Source organism: Nelusetta ayraudi, unplaced genomic scaffold (genome assembly GCF_046127955.1).
Source record: "Nelusetta ayraudi isolate G7.1 ecotype Tasmania unplaced genomic scaffold, CSIRO-AGI_Nayr_v1 ptg000016l, whole genome shotgun sequence".
Lineage (NCBI taxonomy): Eukaryota > Metazoa > Chordata > Actinopteri > Tetraodontiformes > Monacanthidae > Nelusetta > Nelusetta ayraudi.
Window position 1 is genome coordinate 3,434,226 of NW_027466066.1, and position 18,759 is coordinate 3,452,984.

The 18,759-nt window shown below is 46.8% G+C and overlaps 1 protein-coding gene across 3 annotated transcripts; it reads left to right on the forward strand.

The window, feature by feature from the left end:
* The first annotated feature begins 1,748 nt into the window (after positions 1–1,748).
* LOC142886745 (uncharacterized) lies at positions 1,749–14,940 on the forward strand. Of its 3 annotated transcripts, none has more exons than XM_076023879.1 (19): positions 1,749–2,372; positions 3,256–3,361; positions 4,394–4,445; positions 6,504–6,548; positions 6,638–6,720; positions 6,841–6,934; positions 7,013–7,152; positions 7,642–7,811; positions 7,895–7,998; positions 8,119–8,268; positions 8,531–8,667; positions 9,623–9,692; positions 9,821–9,911; positions 9,984–10,017; positions 10,118–10,324; positions 10,849–10,971; positions 11,079–12,869; positions 13,422–13,515; positions 13,879–14,940. In XM_076023879.1, exons 1-19 carry the CDS (start codon positions 2,207–2,209, stop codon positions 14,755–14,757), a joined length of 4,536 nt encoding a protein of 1,511 aa, XP_075879994.1. In that variant the 5' UTR covers positions 1,749–2,206; the 3' UTR covers positions 14,758–14,940. The 3 variants fall into 3 exon arrangements, with proteins under 3 accessions (XP_075879994.1, XP_075879995.1, XP_075879996.1); XM_076023880.1 differs by having other exon boundaries at positions 13,425–13,515; XM_076023881.1 differs by lacking the exon at positions 1,749–2,372 and adding an exon at positions 2,444–2,997.
* The last annotated feature ends 3,819 nt before the right edge of the window (positions 14,941–18,759 follow it).

The following is an 18,759-nucleotide window of genomic DNA, read 5'->3' on the forward strand; positions in this document are numbered from 1 at the left end:
TGGACGGATGGATGGTTTCTGAGAGGATTAATTTCCCTCCTGGGGTCTATAGGTTTATCCATATGCATGTTGCCTTCACCGAGACTTAAAACCTAATTAACTTACTAATCATATTTCTGCGCATATTACAAACGAGCTTCCTGACAGCGAGCAGTTGGCTTATTTTGGACATTTGTTATTGCTATTGATTATTGTGTTGCAAGATTGTACGTGTCATACACTGTTTTAAGTGGGAAAATACTGAGCGCAATTAAAAATATTTTTTGCTTGAGTTTTGGACAGTGTGTCTTTGTCAGTATGCTGTGGAGTAGTTTTGGACCTAATTAAGCGACAATGGTTCCTAATTACGAATAAACAATTACAAAGTTGGGTTTAACCAACTGGCAAAAAAATTATAGACAATATATTGTTAGTACGAAATTAGAGTCAAAATCAAGCCTCCACAAATGGATGGCAGTGCTGATTCACTTGGCTTCAGCGACGTACTGAAATCTCAGATTTAATGACTCTAATCTTTCTAACAGAAGGGGCTTTCTGAATGCTTCCCATGTTTCCAGAATGTTACCGCTATTGAGTTTTCGCTGCAACTTGTGCGTGCACGCGCGTGCCAATCCGTCTTGGGGATGAAATGTTCCCGTTCTATGCGAAACAAAGTATGTGTGAGGCCTGAGAGCGTTTTTATGGTTTATTCACCCATACACAAAACAAAGCGAGCCATCAAACGAGCTTTATAGTGGTAAAAATGCTGTGCAAGTTAATCGTTTATCATAAAATATATATATATTTTTTTAGGCTGCCCAAATTAAGAAATCGTGCAAACTTAAATTGTATCTTGTATTTCATAAAGGAACTTGAGGGTTACCAGCCAACGTGATTAATGTATGTCAAAACTTCCTTCTAATGACGCCTTCAGAGCAGCGACAGCAACATCATAAATTGTGCTTTGTCACCCTCTAGTGGTAGTTACCCTAAGTATAAAGTAGAACTTGTCAAAAAAAAAAATCGCATTTTTAAAAATGTATAATTCTTTTTTACTTTATTGCGAAACGTGCTTTTGGTTAGTTTTCCACATCTGATTTCGAATCAACAGCGAGCTCCGTCTGTGTCGGGTGCGACTCTACCAAAAGCGAAAAAATGAACTGACTCGGCCAAAAGCGAAAAATAAACTGCTACTTTGAATAATCGTGTCGCATTCAACAGAGAAACACGAGTGAGAGCGACGACCTTAACCACCAGCAGCTAACCACAGCACCACCGTCTTTTTTCAGGGTAAAACCTCTCCCGGTTTCCCCCCCTGAGCACAAACAGGTGCTCTGCTCTGAGCGTTGAGGCAGAATGCTGCCTTCGCGTGCACGAGAAACGCGGTACAATTCTAAATTCTGGAAACTTATTTTATTTCATTCTTTGTCTTTGAGGATTAATTGTTTTACAAATGCAGTGAAGAGCACTGTATCTTTCAAGCCACTACGGGACTGTGAAATAAATTTAGTTATTTCGATTTTTCATCATTGTACACGTTTGGTTACGTTAAAGTAAAAGGTTTAGAAAAATGACTTGTCACCTGTTGGATATAACTATGAAGTAATGATGAAAACAGCAAATATATTGTCGGCTGTTTCAGGGGGAATAAAAAACATCAAAAAGCTTCAGGTCGCGCGATCGTGTGTGTGTGGGTGGGCGGGGGGGGGGGACAAATTCACGAGCATGAAAAATAAAAGAAAGAAAAACAAGCGCTCAGTGATGCCCTGAACGCACCATCAGATGCTGCGTGCGCTGTGCTGACGAGCCGTTGCTGCTGGCGGAAACAGCTGGTGGTTTCTGTCAGCGAACACTTAAAGATTTGGCCGGGATAAAAGTTTGTCATCGCCCTCGGACGGACGCGGGGTGTTTGTCCACGAGTCTCCCCGCCCGTTCAGGCCGGAATCGCGAATTGTCATCCCGCGAACGGCACTTTGCCGGGCCTGGCGAACAGAACGCTGAGTGAGCTAGCTTGAGAAGAGCCACCCGGCCGACGCTCAACGCGGCGGCGTGCTAACGGGGAGCTAGCCGCCGCTGCCGGCGAGCAACTTTCTGCACTGACTGCCATAGCAACCGCCACCATACGGCGTCTGTGCGGTGGCGAAAAAACAAAAAAACAAAACCCAAACTGTGGCTCTTCTTTTAGACGGTTCTGAACGACTCTCCTCCTTCCTACTGCGAATTCACCATGACTCACATTCACTATAAATTCTCCTCCAAACTCAGCTCCAACACGGTGATTTTCGACGGCCCGCACATCACGCTGCGGGAGCTCAAGAAGCTGATCATGGGGAAGGAGAAGCTCCGGTCCGGCGACTGCGACCTACAGATCACAAACGCGCAGACCAAAGAAGGTAACATGACATGTTTGTGGAGTGTTTTTTTGTTTTTGATTTTGTTTTGTTTTGTTTTTTTTACTACTCCTTCTTTCTCCCTCTGCGTGTGTTTTGTCTTGAGTGAACTTTGGAAGGGAACACGTGGTGCGGGCTTTGACAGCTGGGTCACTTCTGCGTCACCGCTTTCAGCGACGTTCGGCGTCCAGTCCAGAAAAGTCAAGCGCTGACAAAAGAAGAGAGATTGGGGGGGGCTTTTAATGAATGGAACGCATTCCTGCTTGCATTTACGGCCTCCCACGCCCCTCGTCCAAAAGTGGCCGATTGTTGTGGATCAGCCAGGTCAGAGGCATTTAACGTGTGGGGGTCCCGGCCACGTCGGTTAAAAATAGCGTGTGTGTGTGTGTGTGTGTGTGTGTGTGTGTGTGTCAGGAGCACCGTCCCAGTCGTGACCATAAGATTAAAGCGCAGCCGAATCAGCGACTGTCTGAACTGTGGGTTTGGAAATAAAAGGTGATGACGTCAAGCGTGTCAGCTAGCGCGCTCGCCGAGTGCTCCGAATGAAAGCAATGTCCTTCGTTGCATATTAAAGATGATATGAGAGTTTTTGTTTGTTTGTTTGTTTTAAGGATTTTCGAAATAACTGGTAAGTTACTTCAAGTCTTAATGTTGGATCATTTCTAGGATATTAAGATTTTGGCCTATTGAAAGGGTGGTTATTTTGTTAGTCTACAAGATACAAAGTGACATTTATTTCATTGACCCCAAAGTTTTCTTTTTTCATTTGTTTATTGACCCAAGTCCCAAAGTTAAAGGACTTTTTGTTTTGTTTTTTTTGTTTTTTTTTCTTAAACCGACCACTGTTAGCTTGCCGTCTTACTTCACTTTTATCTGTCCACTTCAGAGTACAAAGACGACGAAGGTCCGATCCCGAAAGGCTCGTCTGTCATTGTGAGAAGAATCCCCATCATCGGCGCCAGGTCCGGCTCAACCAGCAAGACCCGCAACAAGTGAGTTTTTTTGGGGAGTTTTTTGCCCTGTACCCAGATCTCCAACATTGTGAAGTGTCCACATTGTATTTTAATATGCACCTCTAATGTTATTTGTCACACACGGAGGAAAGAGCGCAGTATCCCTACCAGTACCACCACCAAAAATCAATGTTATTTGGCATTATCAGGGACAGATTAAACCTGTATTACTAGCAAAGACCCCTCTACTTTTAATGTAAATCACACTCATTGGTATTTGACTAAAGGTTGGTAGTAAATTAGAGTGTAGGCAGTTTGCCTGCTGTTCGCAAGGGGAGACTTCACAGGAACAAACTCATTTTTTGTAAAAATAAATAAATAAATAAATATACATAAAATCTGCATATCCACCTAAGATATTTCAAAGTAATGTGCTCCACGTGCAGCCACAGGCTTTGAAGTGCAAACCAAAGCAAGGGTTAATAAAGATGTAACCTCCGAGAATAAGGGCAGGTTTTAAGTGTGCTGACTGTCAGTAAAGTTTCATGTAGAATTTACACTGCAATTATAAAGCTGCAGCCTGGGGGGAGAAGGTGTGCAAGGATCTGCAGAACGTCCTCCTAGAAAGGTTGTACTTCGGCCAATTTTGCTTCACAACATTTACCAGCTGTTGCCCAATAGATACCAGAAAAACAAGTCGCACTCTAAAAAGGAAGCTGAAGTCCCACCAAAAAAAAAAGGAACAAAAGTTGTTTCCTGCACGCAGGCAAACAGGAAAGGGTTTTCTGAAAGTCCTGCTTGTGGTGAGAGTTTTCAGAAGCTTTGCTGCATGGCTCCAAAAATACTTCTTTTTTTTTTTCTTTTTAAAAGGATGTTTGTCGGAAAATATTAAAAAAAAAATGACACTCAAAACGCGAGGACAAGTTGCAGCAACTGCTGCTTGCTAAATTTGCACCAATTTCAAAAGAAGTGTGACCCTCGACCCAGCTTACAGATGACATTTAATTCCTGATGGTTCACTGCAGATGTTTTGTTTATAGCTTCTTCTTTTTGTTACTCTTTGTTTTTCAGTGAGCAGCTAGGTTTCCAGTCTCGGCATCACAACTTTGGATCCGCCAACGCAGTACGTAAGCAAACCCAAAACGCGCGCGCACGAAACAGCTGCACGTTCAGTTTAATTAGCCAATCTGTTTCTGATCGCCGTTTTGGTCTTTTGAAACTAAAAAGGGTCTCCGACATAGATTCGTGAAAGCCTCCGAATTCCCTTTAAACAAATTCGAGGTAATGGCTAGCTGACTCACAGCTGACTCATAGCTGACTCACAGCTGACTCACAGCTGACTATATAGTCAGCTCATTTACACAACAACCATCGACGACATGCTTTTTAGACCCTTGGAAAACCAATTGCAAGTATTCTGCCATTGAAAACGTTCCTTTATTTAAAGGCCCTTCCACTGCCAACTCAGCAAGCACTTTGCCTCCGCCGCCAGTGTTTGGTGTTGGGGGAGATCATGTGGTTTGATTGTAGGGGAGGCGGCGGCAACTTGGGCGGCTCGAATATTATCGTGCGGCTCAGCCTAAATTGGTGATAAACCCAACTGCTGATCTATGAGGCAGGAGACAAATCCATTGTTGGGACATATGGTGTAAAGTGACAGGTCTCTTAAACTATGCAGACTTTAAGTGGAATGAATTCAGATTTTTAATTTTTTTTTTGTCCATGAAACATTTTTTTTTTTAGTTTTCCAGCAGCAACTCAATCCAAAAAGTCCATGATCTGTAATTATTGGTAATTATGCTGTATTTGGGTAGGTGTGTGTACATTTTTACTTGTATACACACCACTGTTGACATTACAGCCGCAGAGTTTATTCGTGCGGTATCAGACTTGTTTTGAGGGCAAAGTGCCTTCATCTGATTGTGACATAGCCTGGGTTGAGCAGATTAACTCTGGTATTTGACGTTGCTAAAGTCCTCTCTTGAAAAAGCAGTTCTAACATCAGATTTTTACAAGGCGCGTGACCTCACTTTGCCACAAAGTCAGAATGAAGAGAGAATGTCGCGCTGAATAAATAAATCTTTATGGTACGGTCTGAGTTGTCAGCGTTTCAACTTCAGCAAACTGACTCGCCGCCGTTCACTTTCACTCTGTAAGCTTTTGACCTGTGAGTGTGCTTTGAACTGACCTGATCTTGTCTCTGATTCCTCAGTAGGAGAAGTGTCAACCGCTCATCTTAGCACTTTGAGTCCGTCGGACTGCGCACATTTTTTTTTATTTTTTTATTTCTTTTGTGTTTTTTTTCTCTACCAATAAAGTGGTTTATATGAAGCTGTCTTATGTATTGATTTGATGTTTGACTTCCCTGAGGAAAAAAAATACAAAACATATACATGCACATGTTCAGGTTGTACATTGTGAAAACACGCAGAATAGGTTTTTTTTTTGTTTGCAGAAAAACTCAGAGAGAGCTGCAAACAGTTGTGCTCGCTTCACTTGATGGCATCAAATCTGAAGTGGAACGAGCTCATCAGGATATGTAGTGTTTTGTTTTTTTTGTCCATCTCATTCTTTCAGTTGTTCAGAAAGATGAAATTAAGGTTGCAGTTACAGAAATCTTTTTTTTTTTCATGTCAGATTAATAACTTAGGTGACTTCTTTTATACTCTACTGATATTTTATTCGAGTTGCAGGTTGTTCCTTAGTTGTAGAAATTTTGTAATTTATATATATTTATTTATATAATGTTTGGCCGTAGTATGAGTTTCATGTCTTCACCTTTCCACACATAGTGGGAGAAAGCGAAAAAATGAGGAGATTTGATGCTACACTTGATGTATTTTTATTCAAACAAAACCTCAAGGGTAGAATTCTGTTTGTCTTCATAATTTTTTCTGTGCATGAAGGGGGTGACGAGTGTGTTTGTGGCAGGTGCTGAGTAGTTAGTCCCAGGATGAGAACATTTATTGTCCACTCTTTATGGAAATTACAACCTGAAGTTGCCATAAATTCTGTCTGGATTCCGGAAGGTTGCGGGAACAGGAAGCACAGCCATCGAAGAACACACACCTGTACCTTTTTATTTATTTTTTTATTTTTTTCATCACACTCTTGGCCTATCTAAACACACGTGGGATGTGAGTGGCATGAGTGAGACTGAACTTGTGCTTAATCCTAACAGATGGACGACCGTAGTTCTTCTAGAGCCTTGCACCTTTTCTCCAAGGTAAACTCACGTGACATGCCGATCACTCAAACCTGTGTACGTTTACCTGCCGTCGTCTCCTTCCCACGTACACCTGTGCACAAACGCAGATGACCAACCTGGCAGCGGAGAACTTGTCGGAGGAGGACAAGATCAAAGCCGTATTATATCAGTCCTCGTACAGCACCATGAGGTGAGGCTTCTTCTGTCTGTCCTGACTTTTGTTTTGTTTTTTTAAATGGTTTTCCCGTTATTATGTTTGCCTATTAATTTCTTTCCTCACTTTTTTTTTTCTTGTGGTTTTTCCTGGTAGCTACAGCACCAAGTCTACCACCAGCCTTCCCGCAAACTACACCTGCTATCGCTGCGGAAACGCCGGCCACCACATCAGGAATTGTCCCACGAGTGTAAGAGGGGGAAAAAAACAAAGGTCCCGTTGGCTCCCTGGTGGCCAAACGTCTTTGACGTGGCGTGTTTGACCGCAGGACAAGAACGCCGAGCCTGCCCTCAGGTTGAAGAAGAGCACCGGCATCCCTCGCTCCTTCATGGTGGAGGTGGACGACCCCAGCATCAAAGGTGCCATGCTGACCAACTGCGGGAGCTACGCCATCCCTGCCATACACGCGTAAGGCGCATCAGGAGTAATTCACTTAACCAATGTTTGAAAATTTGATTGAAAAAGTCACTTATTTTCCCCTCCTCCAATTTTCAGCATTTTTTTTTATTTATTTATTTTTAATAAAAACGTACAGTGCTGGAAATCATCCCTTTGTAATGTCACAAAGAACACTGACACCTCTGCCCACATCCTGACTTTAAAGCGAAACCTGACAATTCTTGTGGGATGCTGTAAACAGAGGGCTAAATGTGCTGTTTTGTGGAGGTGTGTGAATCTGAATCTGAAAACCGGGATCACATGCGACTTATTTTTGGATATTGGAGGAGATTTGCTCAAACCCATGGTTCAGTAGGAAAATCCTTAAAAAAAAATATTGGACAAAAATTTCGAAAATAAATCTGAAGTCACCGGCTTTTCACGAAAAAAAAAAAACCTCCTGCGCACCTTGAAATCCAAAGCAAGCCTTCCGACTGTGTGCACCCTCTTCTCTTGCAGCAACGCGTACGCAGTCGGCAAGAAGGAAAAGCCTCCCTTCGCCCCTCAGGAGGCGCCTGTCGTCGTCCAAGACGAGCCCATTCCGAACGAGCTGCTCTGTCTCATCTGCCACGAGCTGCTGAGCGACGCCGTGGTCATACCCTGCTGCGGAAACAGCTTCTGTGACGACTGTGAGTCTCGGCAAAGCGCAAAACACCAGCACGGTGTTCTTCGATTTGGGCGAAAATGATTCATTTTTTAATTCTTTACTCAGGTATCCGCACTGCCCTCTTGGATTCGGAGCAGCACAGCTGCCCAAGTTGCAGCCAATCGGACGTTTCCCCCGACAGCCTGATAGCCAATAAATTCCTGCGGAAGGTGGATTATTATTGTTTTTATTATTATTATTATTATTATTATTCTTTAACGTTTCATTAAGCAGCAGCACGAGCAGAGTCGTCGGACCTGAACCTTTCTGTTGCCTTGCCCCCGAAACAGGCTGTCAACACGTTTCAGAAGGAGCAAGGCCAGAAAGACAGAGGGTGCGGCAGCTCTCAATCCCAAAATCCCGCCTTGGCACCGAGCCCTGTCCCCGCCCCTCCCCCACTCAGCACGCCGAGTCAGCCTCAGAAGCCCGACAGTCTCCAGGTGAGCCTCAGTAATGACGCCTTTTCTTCTTCTTCGGCGAGGCAGAACCGTGAAGAGCGCCGCAGTTCCTCTGTGGTTCAGAGGCAAATATTATAATTATTCCCTCACAGTTCACGCCTTATTTTCTCGTTAATTGTTACATGAACAGACCGCGTATTTGAACTGAAGCAAACTGTCATTTTCCTTCCCGCCTCTTCATTTTACCTGCTCGTCACCGCTCTCCTGCCTCCTCGGCCCCGTCGTTTCTCCCGTCTCCTCCCAGGCCGAAGCCCCGCCCCCGTCGAGCCCCAGGTCGAGCGGGGCTCCACCCACGGCGACGAGCCACGCCCCTTCTGCCAGCGAGCCCAGCGTTTCTTCGCATCCCGCCCAAAGCAACCCAGAGGGACCCGAAGCGGAAAAGTACGGCCGCTTTTAAGTCACGTTGTTGTCAAACCAAAACCCAGAGCGAGTTTTTGACGCTGTAATTTCGATATATGTGACATTCTGATTGCTACGCATCAGTCCAACAATTCTGCCATGCACGCTCTGTGTTTGTGTCCTACTCATCAACCCTCCTGCCAACAGTGTCTTGTTGCAATAACACATGACGTGTGATTTAGGCCCCGTTTACACAGATGCGTACGGAAGAGGATTTGGGGCCACAAGAAGAGCAAAAAATATGATTTTTTTTTTTTCGTGTTTCCAATTTCAGAATAAAGTTGAAATTTCGAGATTAAAGTCGAAATTTCGAGAAAAATTTTGACATAAAAAAAGACTAAATTTCTTGAATAAAATCCAAATTTTGCAATTAATGTCAATGTGAAGTGAGTCAAAATGTCAGGAATAAAGTCGGAAGGCTCTGCGCTCAAGTCTAGTGGAGTACTTCAGTTTTCGCCCGTTTCCTGATTACTGTGGGTGAACCTTGTGGGATACACCTGTTAACGGCAGTTTACTTTTAACTGTGGCTAACTGGGTTCATCCACCATCCATCCAGTCTACTCGCCAATGTTCACTTTATCTGGGTCGAATTTTTACACAAAGTTCTGACTTTATTCACAAACTGTCCACTTAAAGCTCAAAATGAAAACTTGAATTAAAAATCTCCTTCCTGTCATATTTTTTTCCTCTTCTCGTGGCCCTAAATCCTCTTTCACAAATACGTGTTTCTCTGAAAACGCACAAATATTTATGCGGTCAAATCCCTCATGCAGGCATTGTTGATGTATTGTGTTTTTGTATAAGCACGTTTAATACATGTTTATAGAGAGCGCCTGTAAGCCTTCAGGTACACAGAAAAGGTGAAAGCTTTGTGCGACTCTAGTGCCTGACATGGCCCTGAAGTGCAACTCTAACGTTGTTTGCTGTCTCTAATCAGTGCGGCCGAGGATCCTGCTGCACCTCCTGAACCCGTCTCCCTCCCAGGAGGCGCTCCTGCTGCGCCGCAGGTGAGGCCGCGCGCAGCGCAAACACACACACACACACACACACACACACACACACACACACACACACACACACACGCAGGCCTCACGCAGCTGAGGTTCTGTCAGTGAAACATGTGGTTTCTGCTCAGGCCGACGAAGCTGCGGCCGGAGAGCAGCTGCAGACGGTCAGCGGGGGGGCTCCTCAGCAGCAGCAGGAGCAGCAGCAGCAGTCATCCTCAGGTGTGTAGCTGAGGGAGAAGATCTCTCGTGTCCTCTGTCGTTCTGTTTACTGAGATCCGTCTCCGTTCACAGATCCAGCCCCAGGACGCTCCGAGACCTACGAGACGTATGTTTGTTTCCCTATCATTTTTTTTTTTTTTTTTTTTTTTTTTTTACAGTATGCTTTTATTCTGAAGCCACGTTCTCTCTCTCCGTCCCTCTCTCAGCTTCGCCCCCAAAGACGCCACCTCCTCCTCTTCCTTTCCCGCCGCTCCGCCGCCCCTCTTCCCCTCCCCCCACTTCCACCCGTTCCTCCCAGCCCAGCAACACCTCCCCAGTTACCCCCCTGGATACCCGCCTGCCTTGCCGATCTGGATGCTCCAGAACCCTCCGGGGAGCGAGTGGTACGTGCAGCAGAGACCGAGGAGCGAAAGGTAAACAAGGACTCTCGCCTGCTCAGCGTTGTGTCGAGGCGCAGGTTTGAAATTCAACAATGTACCTTTTGAAGACGTTTCTTCAGCCTTGCATGATTAATTATTTCCATTAAGCAGCTTATTTAGCCCTCTGTTTACAGTCTGCCTCTATTTTACCTTCTACGTTTATCAAATGGGATATAAAGGAGGTTGCACAAGAAGAAGAGGTCCCAGATGGCAGAACAGGCACCTGGATGAGGGTGTTAGCCTGGTGTTCATGCTATTGGCCCTTGTTGACATCACCATTTTCTCTTTTTTTTTACACACACTTTTAGTTTAGAGTAAGCAAACAAAGTAATTGATGGACTTTCACCTTGCTGGGAAGTACACTGACAGACACAGTATTGTTGGGTAATATGGGGCTTTTAATTAAAAGACAGAAGTCACATATTCCCCTCAAGGTGGCCTTGCATTAACCTGAAATGAATCGATGAATGCCCCCCTACCATCTCAGGCGTTTGATTGCCTCTCTACCTGCCACCCAGGTCTCCTCACAGGGACTCTGCATACAGACGCTCGCCCTCCCACTCAAAGTCCAAGTCCTCCCGATCCTACTCCCGCTCATCAAGCAGGTCCAGATCCCGATCCCGATCCCTGAGCAGATCCAGGTATTAAATTTTTGTTTTGTTTTGTTGTTGTTTTTCCTTGAAATGTGACATTTTTAGAACTAAATATTGCACAATAAGACCTTAAAGATGCGACGCCGTCCTCTTAGGCGCCGCTCACCGTACTCCCGCCACAGTGGCCTGCACGCTCGCTCCCAGTCGTCCTACACTTACGGCTACAAACGCTCCCCTACGCCGTCCTCGTCGTCCTCGCCTCAGCTGGCTTACCGCTCCAGGTCCAAGTCTCCATCCGACCACCGCAAAAAAAGCCACCACCACGGTAAGAGATCAGCGTCGAGCAGGCACAGCTCCAGGAGGCGAGGCCAGAGCCCCCGCAGAGAAGCGGGGGGCTCGGAGAACCCGCACGGCCCGCCGGAGGAAAGAGACGGCGGCTTTGATCCGGAGCAGCAGCGCTACCTGCAGTGGGAGCGGGAGTACAAGGAGTGGTGCGAGAAATACCTCAGCAGCTACGTGAGCCACTTCCACCAGCCGCCTCCCGCCCCCTTTCACCTCAATCCGGCTTCCCTCGCTGCGTGGCAGGGGAAGGGCTCGAGCCAGCATGTCAACCGGGAGCACCGACGCGCGGCCCAGCAGGAGCAGGACGACCTCTCCCCTCCGTCTCGCTCCTCCAGTGACAGCTACTCCACGCCGTCCCGGTCGGCGAGCGACAGCCGCTCCTCTCCGTCTCCCGTCCCGTCCCCGCCGCGGCGCTCTCAGTCCTCCAACGACGGGCCCTCGACGCCGAAGGAGCTCAAGCGCAGCCGCGCCGGGACGCATCGGCCGCCGCCGGCCGCCCTCACGGAGGGCAGCGACGATTCCGAGCCGCAGGAGGGGAGGGGAAAGGAGAAGCAGCCCGTGGGAAAGATAGAGGAGAACGCAAGTGCCTCAAAACACAGAAGAAGACGCCCAAGGAGGGATGACCAAGACCCCGAGGCTGCAGGCTTGGTTGACGACGACGGAAAGGACCGGAGGAGCTGCGGCAGTGGAGGAGACGGCAGCCCGCAACAGCAAGCGGCCAAGTCGGATAAAGGCCGTGAAATAAAACGCAGCCGAAGAAGGGATTCGACCAAAGATGAATTTGCAGATAGAGGCAGACACTCCGCCGACTCCAGGCATGATGGGCAAGGTCAAGACAAGAGAAGGCCCAGCAAAGAGCGCGTCGGGAGCGACAAGGAGAAGTACGGACAGCCCCGAGGCAAAAACGCTTCAGACTGGAGATCAGAGAGAGCTCAGAAGCGAAAGGGACGGGAGAACGTGAGTTCCCTGCTGCAGAACACTGACAAGTCTGACGAAGCTCAGACGCATAAGAGTGAGTCCCAGGACCAATCTGACAAGAAGAAGGAGAGACAGACGAGGCCCATGGCAGACAGCCACATCTGGGAGGGAGGCATGAAGGTGAAGGCGCAGAAAAAGATCAGCATCAACATCAGCCTGGACGCCAGACGGAAGCCAGAGAAAGCCGACGACAACGACCCAGTTTATTTAGAAGGCGCGACGGGCAAAACGGTGGAAGAAGGCCTGAGTGTCGGGGACGGGATGGAGTCGGAGAAAGAGAAATACGAGATGGAGGAAGATGCGAATCGAGATGAAAGGGAGCCGGTTGGAATCCGGGACGTGACTTCCTCCGGTGATCGGCAGGAACAGACGGAGGAGGAAACCTCTGGAGGGAAAGCGGCTGAGGAGGACTCGTGGCTCCCTACCCCGGGAGGCGCAGGGGAGGAGCCGGAGGCTGAGGAGGAACGGCGCGGGGAGAGCCAAGTGTTGAAGGCCGGCGGGAAGGAGAAGTGGAGGAGCATTGAGGATGGAAGTGCGGAGGTGCTGGCGGCGGCGGCGACGAGCGAGGAAGACGAGGCGAGGAAGAGCTTCCACGGAGGGCCACACGTCTCCATGGGCAACGTCAGGTCAGGAATTTTTCTTGGTAACCAATTAAAGTCGGCACTGAAGTGGACTTTGTAAATTTTCACTCATGATTGAAATCAAATTTAGTAATTGATGCGTTTTTGGAATTGTATTATTTGAATTAATAGAGAAGTGATATATATTGGATTGAGTCACAAAGACGGCCACAAAGTGTTGTTTTTATGTATATACATGTTCTTTAGTCAAGTACATAAATATATTTATGTATATTAATGGTAAAATCACTAATCAAGTTTATATTGTTCCATCCATCTATCTATCTATCGACCCATCTATCTATCCTGATATAAATAAAAGAGTATAAGTATATTGTTTTACCTGCTGTAATAGTCTAATATAACAACACATATAATAATGTTCTCTCTCTCCTCAAACGCACCTCTTTTAAGAAATAGATATATAAACATAGACTAATATAAAAATAGATGAAGCTCCACATTTGAGTTTTTTTTTTGTTTTTTTGTTTTTTTTTTTAGCCCGCAGATTAGCACAAATTTAAAGCTTAAAATCCCGTATATTCATTTTGGATGTAGCAGCGCTGAGGACCACGAGGAGCAGCAGGCGGTGGCGAACACTGGCGCCCAGGCCACAGCCTCACAGGGAGAGGACAAGCCTGCGGACAGACAGGTATCCAGTGCTGAGCAGCCACAGTGTCGAGTTGTTTTCATGTTTCAGTTTAGTTATAATGTCGTCAGTGAGCAATAGCGCTAGCATGATTTCCAATGGCAGTTTTTGTGAGTTTAAAGGTTCTGTGTGTCTCACTAAGTGCCACATTCAATCCCACACACAGTGGGATGTGCTGCAATTGTGGCTGTATAGAGACCAGTGAACCTGCTCTCCTTCAGTAAATAGAAATGTTTAGTGAATGGCTTTAACTAAAAGTATACAGATTTTTTTTTATTATTATTATTCCATTTCATGCCAATCGATCCTTCTTAAATCCCTTTCCTCTGCATTAACAATAAAAGAAAATATCAATCTCTGCCCCAGATATTCAGCCCGAAATGGGATTTGGAGGAAACTGAGGAAAGCAAACAGGACATTAACGTTCAAACAGACGCTCGCGCAGTCTCCCATCCATCTCAGTCTGCGTGGGTGACGGTGTCGACAACAACTGAGAAAGAAAAGGGCCAAGACATGCGCGGAATCACGGAGAGAGAGAGCAATGCCGCCACGTCCTGCTCAGTCGAGGGTTTGGCGCCCTCTGGCGGCAAAGACGGAGCCGACAGTCCCCCGTCCAACAGGAGAGACCCGGCGAAGGAGACGAGGAAGGGCGCAAGACAAGAGCAGAAAGAGAGCAGGAGATGGAAGGAGGACAGGAGGAGGACGGGGAGGGAGGGCAGGAGGAGTCCTCCACCCTGGTCCCAGAGAGCCAACAGGGAGATCACGAGGGAGGCCATGACCTCAGACTCCAGGGTCAGAGACAGACACTCTCCCCACCGCCGCCAAACCAGCGAGAGGCGTGCGGGCTCCCGCCGCCGCTCCCCCTCCCGGAGCAAGGAGAGGAGGCGCAGAGCGAGCAGCCCGCCGCAGGAGTCCAGCGGCAGGGCCGGGGACAGGTCGGCCAGGGAGGGCCGCAAGACCAAAAGGCCGGACGAGGTCACGGCGGCGGCAGAGGAGGGCAAGTGGCCCAGAGACGAGCTGGAGGGCGGCCGGTGGGCGGCGGCGGCAGCCGCCGCCAGCATGGATGGCAGGTGGGAGCTGGAGGAGGGCGAGAGGCCCGGCAGCAGCGGCAGCAAGAGCAGCAGCTCGTCAATGGGCGGCCGCGAGAGCTGCAGCGGCCGCAGGAGGCACCGAGCCGAGAAGAGACAGGCTTCCCCAGAGCCGCTGGACGACTGGAGGCCCAGGAAACACAAACACAGGGAGTGAGAGTGCTTTAAAATGTAAAAAACAAATAAGGTAGACAGGCAACCAAAGCTTAGTTCTGTTACTTAGGCCTCTGTAATGGGGAATTAAAAAAAAAAAAAAGCTTACATTTACTGCAATTATGTTTCATTTCAATGTGCAAGAAAAGTGCCTGGATGTTTGGTTTGGCTTTTTTTTTTTTTTTTTTTTTTTTTAAACCCTTTATGCATTGCGATGTATGACAGACAAATCATCCAGAGTGAAACTGTGAAGAGAAAACGTTTACTACCATAATTATTGATTATTTTATTATTATTATTGAAAAATGTGAAAACAACTAAAGTTGCACGAGCTTGCGACCTGCTCAAGGTTGCCGCCAGTAGAGGTTTATGCACTCAACCCAGAGCTGCTGATGAAAGACAATCTAATTTCAAAGTTTGACAAATTATTTTAGAATGTTTATTATGGATATTTATTATTTAAACCTCTATTATTATTTTTTTCTTCATTGGTTATGTAAATGTTTTTGATTTAAAGACAGCTGCTGGATTGGTTAGGAATTTTCCAGAGAAAAGACTTTTTTTCCTGTTTGAAGGAAATAAAAAAAATATACATATGGCTGGAATGTCTTTTGGTTTTGCATATAAATATTTTCAAAGGGTCTCCTATTTTGAACCTTTAAACCGTCTGTCACTTGTTTTTTCATCCATCGGTCTAAAAAATAATGCAAAGAGTGAAGGATATCTGCTGCAAAAACATATTAATCAAAATTAGCATTGAGCTGTGCAGCAAACGTATGTTTTATTAGCTTAATAAATGGATTGCTTGGAAGTCATACCTCTTCTGCTGCAAATCACATTTATATGTTACAGTACATATGTGATTCAGGTTAAAAAAATTAAAAAAAAGATGAAAAACTAGAAAATCTCGTGCGGAGCCCTTTGTGTAAAACCCGTTCACACTAAAGATGTTGTTTTGTCAGAAAATTGTGTCAACTTTTTCCATTTTTTGGGTTTTGCCACTGAGCATTTTGTTTTCACTAATTTCAACTGACAAATTTTGAATTTTCAATCATTCTATAGCATCCTATTTCAATAGCATCAAAAGGCCGCATAAAAGGATAGAACTTGCCTCGCTTTGTGAATCGTATTAACCAAATATTGCCAGTAAATCACGGCGACATGTAGCTCAAACTGAAGCTCACTAAAAAAGGATGGAATCTGCTGCTCTCAGAGGAAGAGCGCCGGAGGAGACGTCCTCTTCCTGCGCTCTTCCTCCGCTCGCTTCCCGTCTTCCGGGCTTCTTCTGACTCCTTTTGCACGACCGGGCTGTTGGCTTCTCGTGCGGTCCTCCTTGCCTGCGTACCAGGTTGGGACGCCCGGGCTCAGTGCAACAAAGGCTGCGTTCAGACTGCAGGCGCATCTGATTCAAATCAGATTCTTTCTCAAATCCGATTTGTAGGGCTGACTGTCCACACTGTTTTTAGCGAGAGTCCAAATTGGATCTGGCTCCGTTCAGACTTGGCCACATTATCGACCCATTTGACAGGTCGTCCAGCGTAGCATGTAGTGCGTGACGTCCCTGTAGCTTGGCTTGAATGGAGCTCTCTCCCCACAGACTGACGAGCCAATGAGTTTCCTCAATCATGGGGCCGCTGTTTTCTACTTCTTCGGTCTGCTTCATTACGTTACAGCTCCACACCTGCTGGCGCCCTCTGGTGTGGCGCTCACTGGGTCTTGTGTCGCGTAGAGTGACGTCACGGACAGTCAAAACCGAGCTGTGCGTTTGGAGCTGTTCACACTGAGACGCATCTGTCCGAATGCATGCGATTTTGAAACTGCCTCCCGGAGGCGGTTTCAATCTGTTCTGCAAAAATCGTATTTCGTGTGATTTGTGACCGTTCAGACTGCAAAAGAGCCGTCCGGTTTCAGTCTGGATCTGGGCTAAGAATCGGATTTTGGTTGGCAGTCTGAACGCGGCTTAATACACTCCACATATTTCGAGGCATGTCCAGTTCTGTCTGACTCAGGTTGCTGTCTGTCTGTCTGTCTTGGTCTTTTTTGTTGCATTGTGCACGGGGCAGGTAAGAGCAACGTCGGACCAACATACACTCCACTCATCTGTGCCAGCTCGTGTGTTTACTCTCGTCTCGTCTACGTGCGTATTAAAGTCCACGCGTGATTATTTTTCTCCCCCCCCCTTTTTTTTTTTTTCTCTCTTCTTCGCCTCATTAAGCCGCCGCCACAGAGGAGACGTGGCAGAGCTCCAGCCTCTCTGTACTCCCTGCGTGCCCGCTGCGACTGCGAGCGCTTGTCGCCGTGCCAGAGGCATGCTGGGATCGGGATGCCCTAACTTTGGCTCGCATCCAAAATTAAAAAAAAAAAAAAAAACACCCCGGCTCGGACAGCGGCAGCAGTGCCCAGACAGTGCCCGCGCCGTTACGCTCACGGCGCTTCTGCTGCACGCTCTCCGGGGTTAAAGCTCAACTTTTACGGGCTCCGAGCGTCCGACCCGCTCTGGCTTCCGCGGCGACCGCCCCTTGTTGTCTTCCTTTTTTTTCCCCTTTTTTTTTTTTAATTGAGGCTCTGCAGCTTGTCTGCGAGAGTCATAGAAGGATGATTTAGGAAAAAAATGATTCGAGGAAAGAAGTGAAACGGGGATAGATGTGAAATCGTGGTGGTGGGGAAAGGATTGTTGCAGACAGACACGCAGGAGAGGAGGAGACAGACGGGTGCAGATGTCAGACACGTTGAAAGACACAAAGATCCTAGCAGGGTGGGCAACACAGACAGTGAGACAGACACGCAGACAGTCAGACAGACGGACGGACAGACAGGTGGATCCAGTAGAAATCAAGGGCAACATCTCTGCCGTCTCCCCCTCCCAATCTCACGGCACGGATCAGAACAAGGTACGCTTTTGTCGGACTCGTCGCTTGTTTCCGCTCCCCTGGTAGCCATCTGCTGCTTTTGTTTCCTCGTCTTTTCCTTGTTTCCACCTTCTCCCTTTTTTTTTTGTTTTTATCTCTCTTCTTGTGCCCCCCCACACCCCCCTCCTCTGGGTTTCCTTCTCTCCTTTTGTGCCAGCAATGTGTGCCGACCGTCTCGGGGCGCCGTGCCAACCCTTGTCTGATGGAGCTGCGTGCTCCTCTTGTTTGTATGTGCAGGCAGGATTGTTTAGGGCCGGCGGTAGAAGGCAAAGCAGGTGTTGTGTCGAACTGCATCTTATATGATCCGCCGCCAATCAGTTTGACCTTTCGTACTTTCGCGCTGGCTGCCGCGAAAGGCAAAAATCTGAGCTCTGGCAGACCGTCGTCGTGAGGAGAAAAGTTTAGCAATTCAGCAGAAAGCTGCCCGAGTCTTGAAGGACAACGGAACAAAGAGCACGTTAGATGAATGATGATGTTTTTGGGAAATATTGTAAAATATCTTTTCTTTTTTCTCTGACCTTAGTTTGTCTCTCCTGCTGTGTGCGTTTGACCCAATTGTGTAGCTCATAGCTCAAGGAAAGTCAGTCAATGAGATCGCACATGCAAACTGCAACAACAACAACATATTGTTTTGCCACATGTTGCGTGACTGACCTGAATCTATTGCATATTTATTTACTACATTATCTTATTATTGAGGCTGTAAACTGAATTGCCATTCGGGGATTAATAAAGTTGTTTGAATTGAATTGAACTAAATTAAATTGAATTGAATTGAATTGAATTGAATTGAATTGAATTGAATTGAATTATTGGACCACATACAAAGTAGCCGAGGTGGTATGAACACCTGACTGCAGGGAGGCCGTCACCGACGTGCTAGCGGTCACGGTAAGGAAATAGAGCTCTGGTCACCACAACTGGGTGTTTTAACACGCATTTTCAAAAAAGCATGTCAGGAAAAGAAGCAAAATGTGGTCTTTTCCTCTCATGTCTGTGAAGGTTCTCAGTCATCCAGGCCATGTTAAGGTAGAAGGGTTAAATTAGGACAACAGGTCTTGTTGTCCTCACTTAACCCTTCTGCTGCCTTTTCCGCT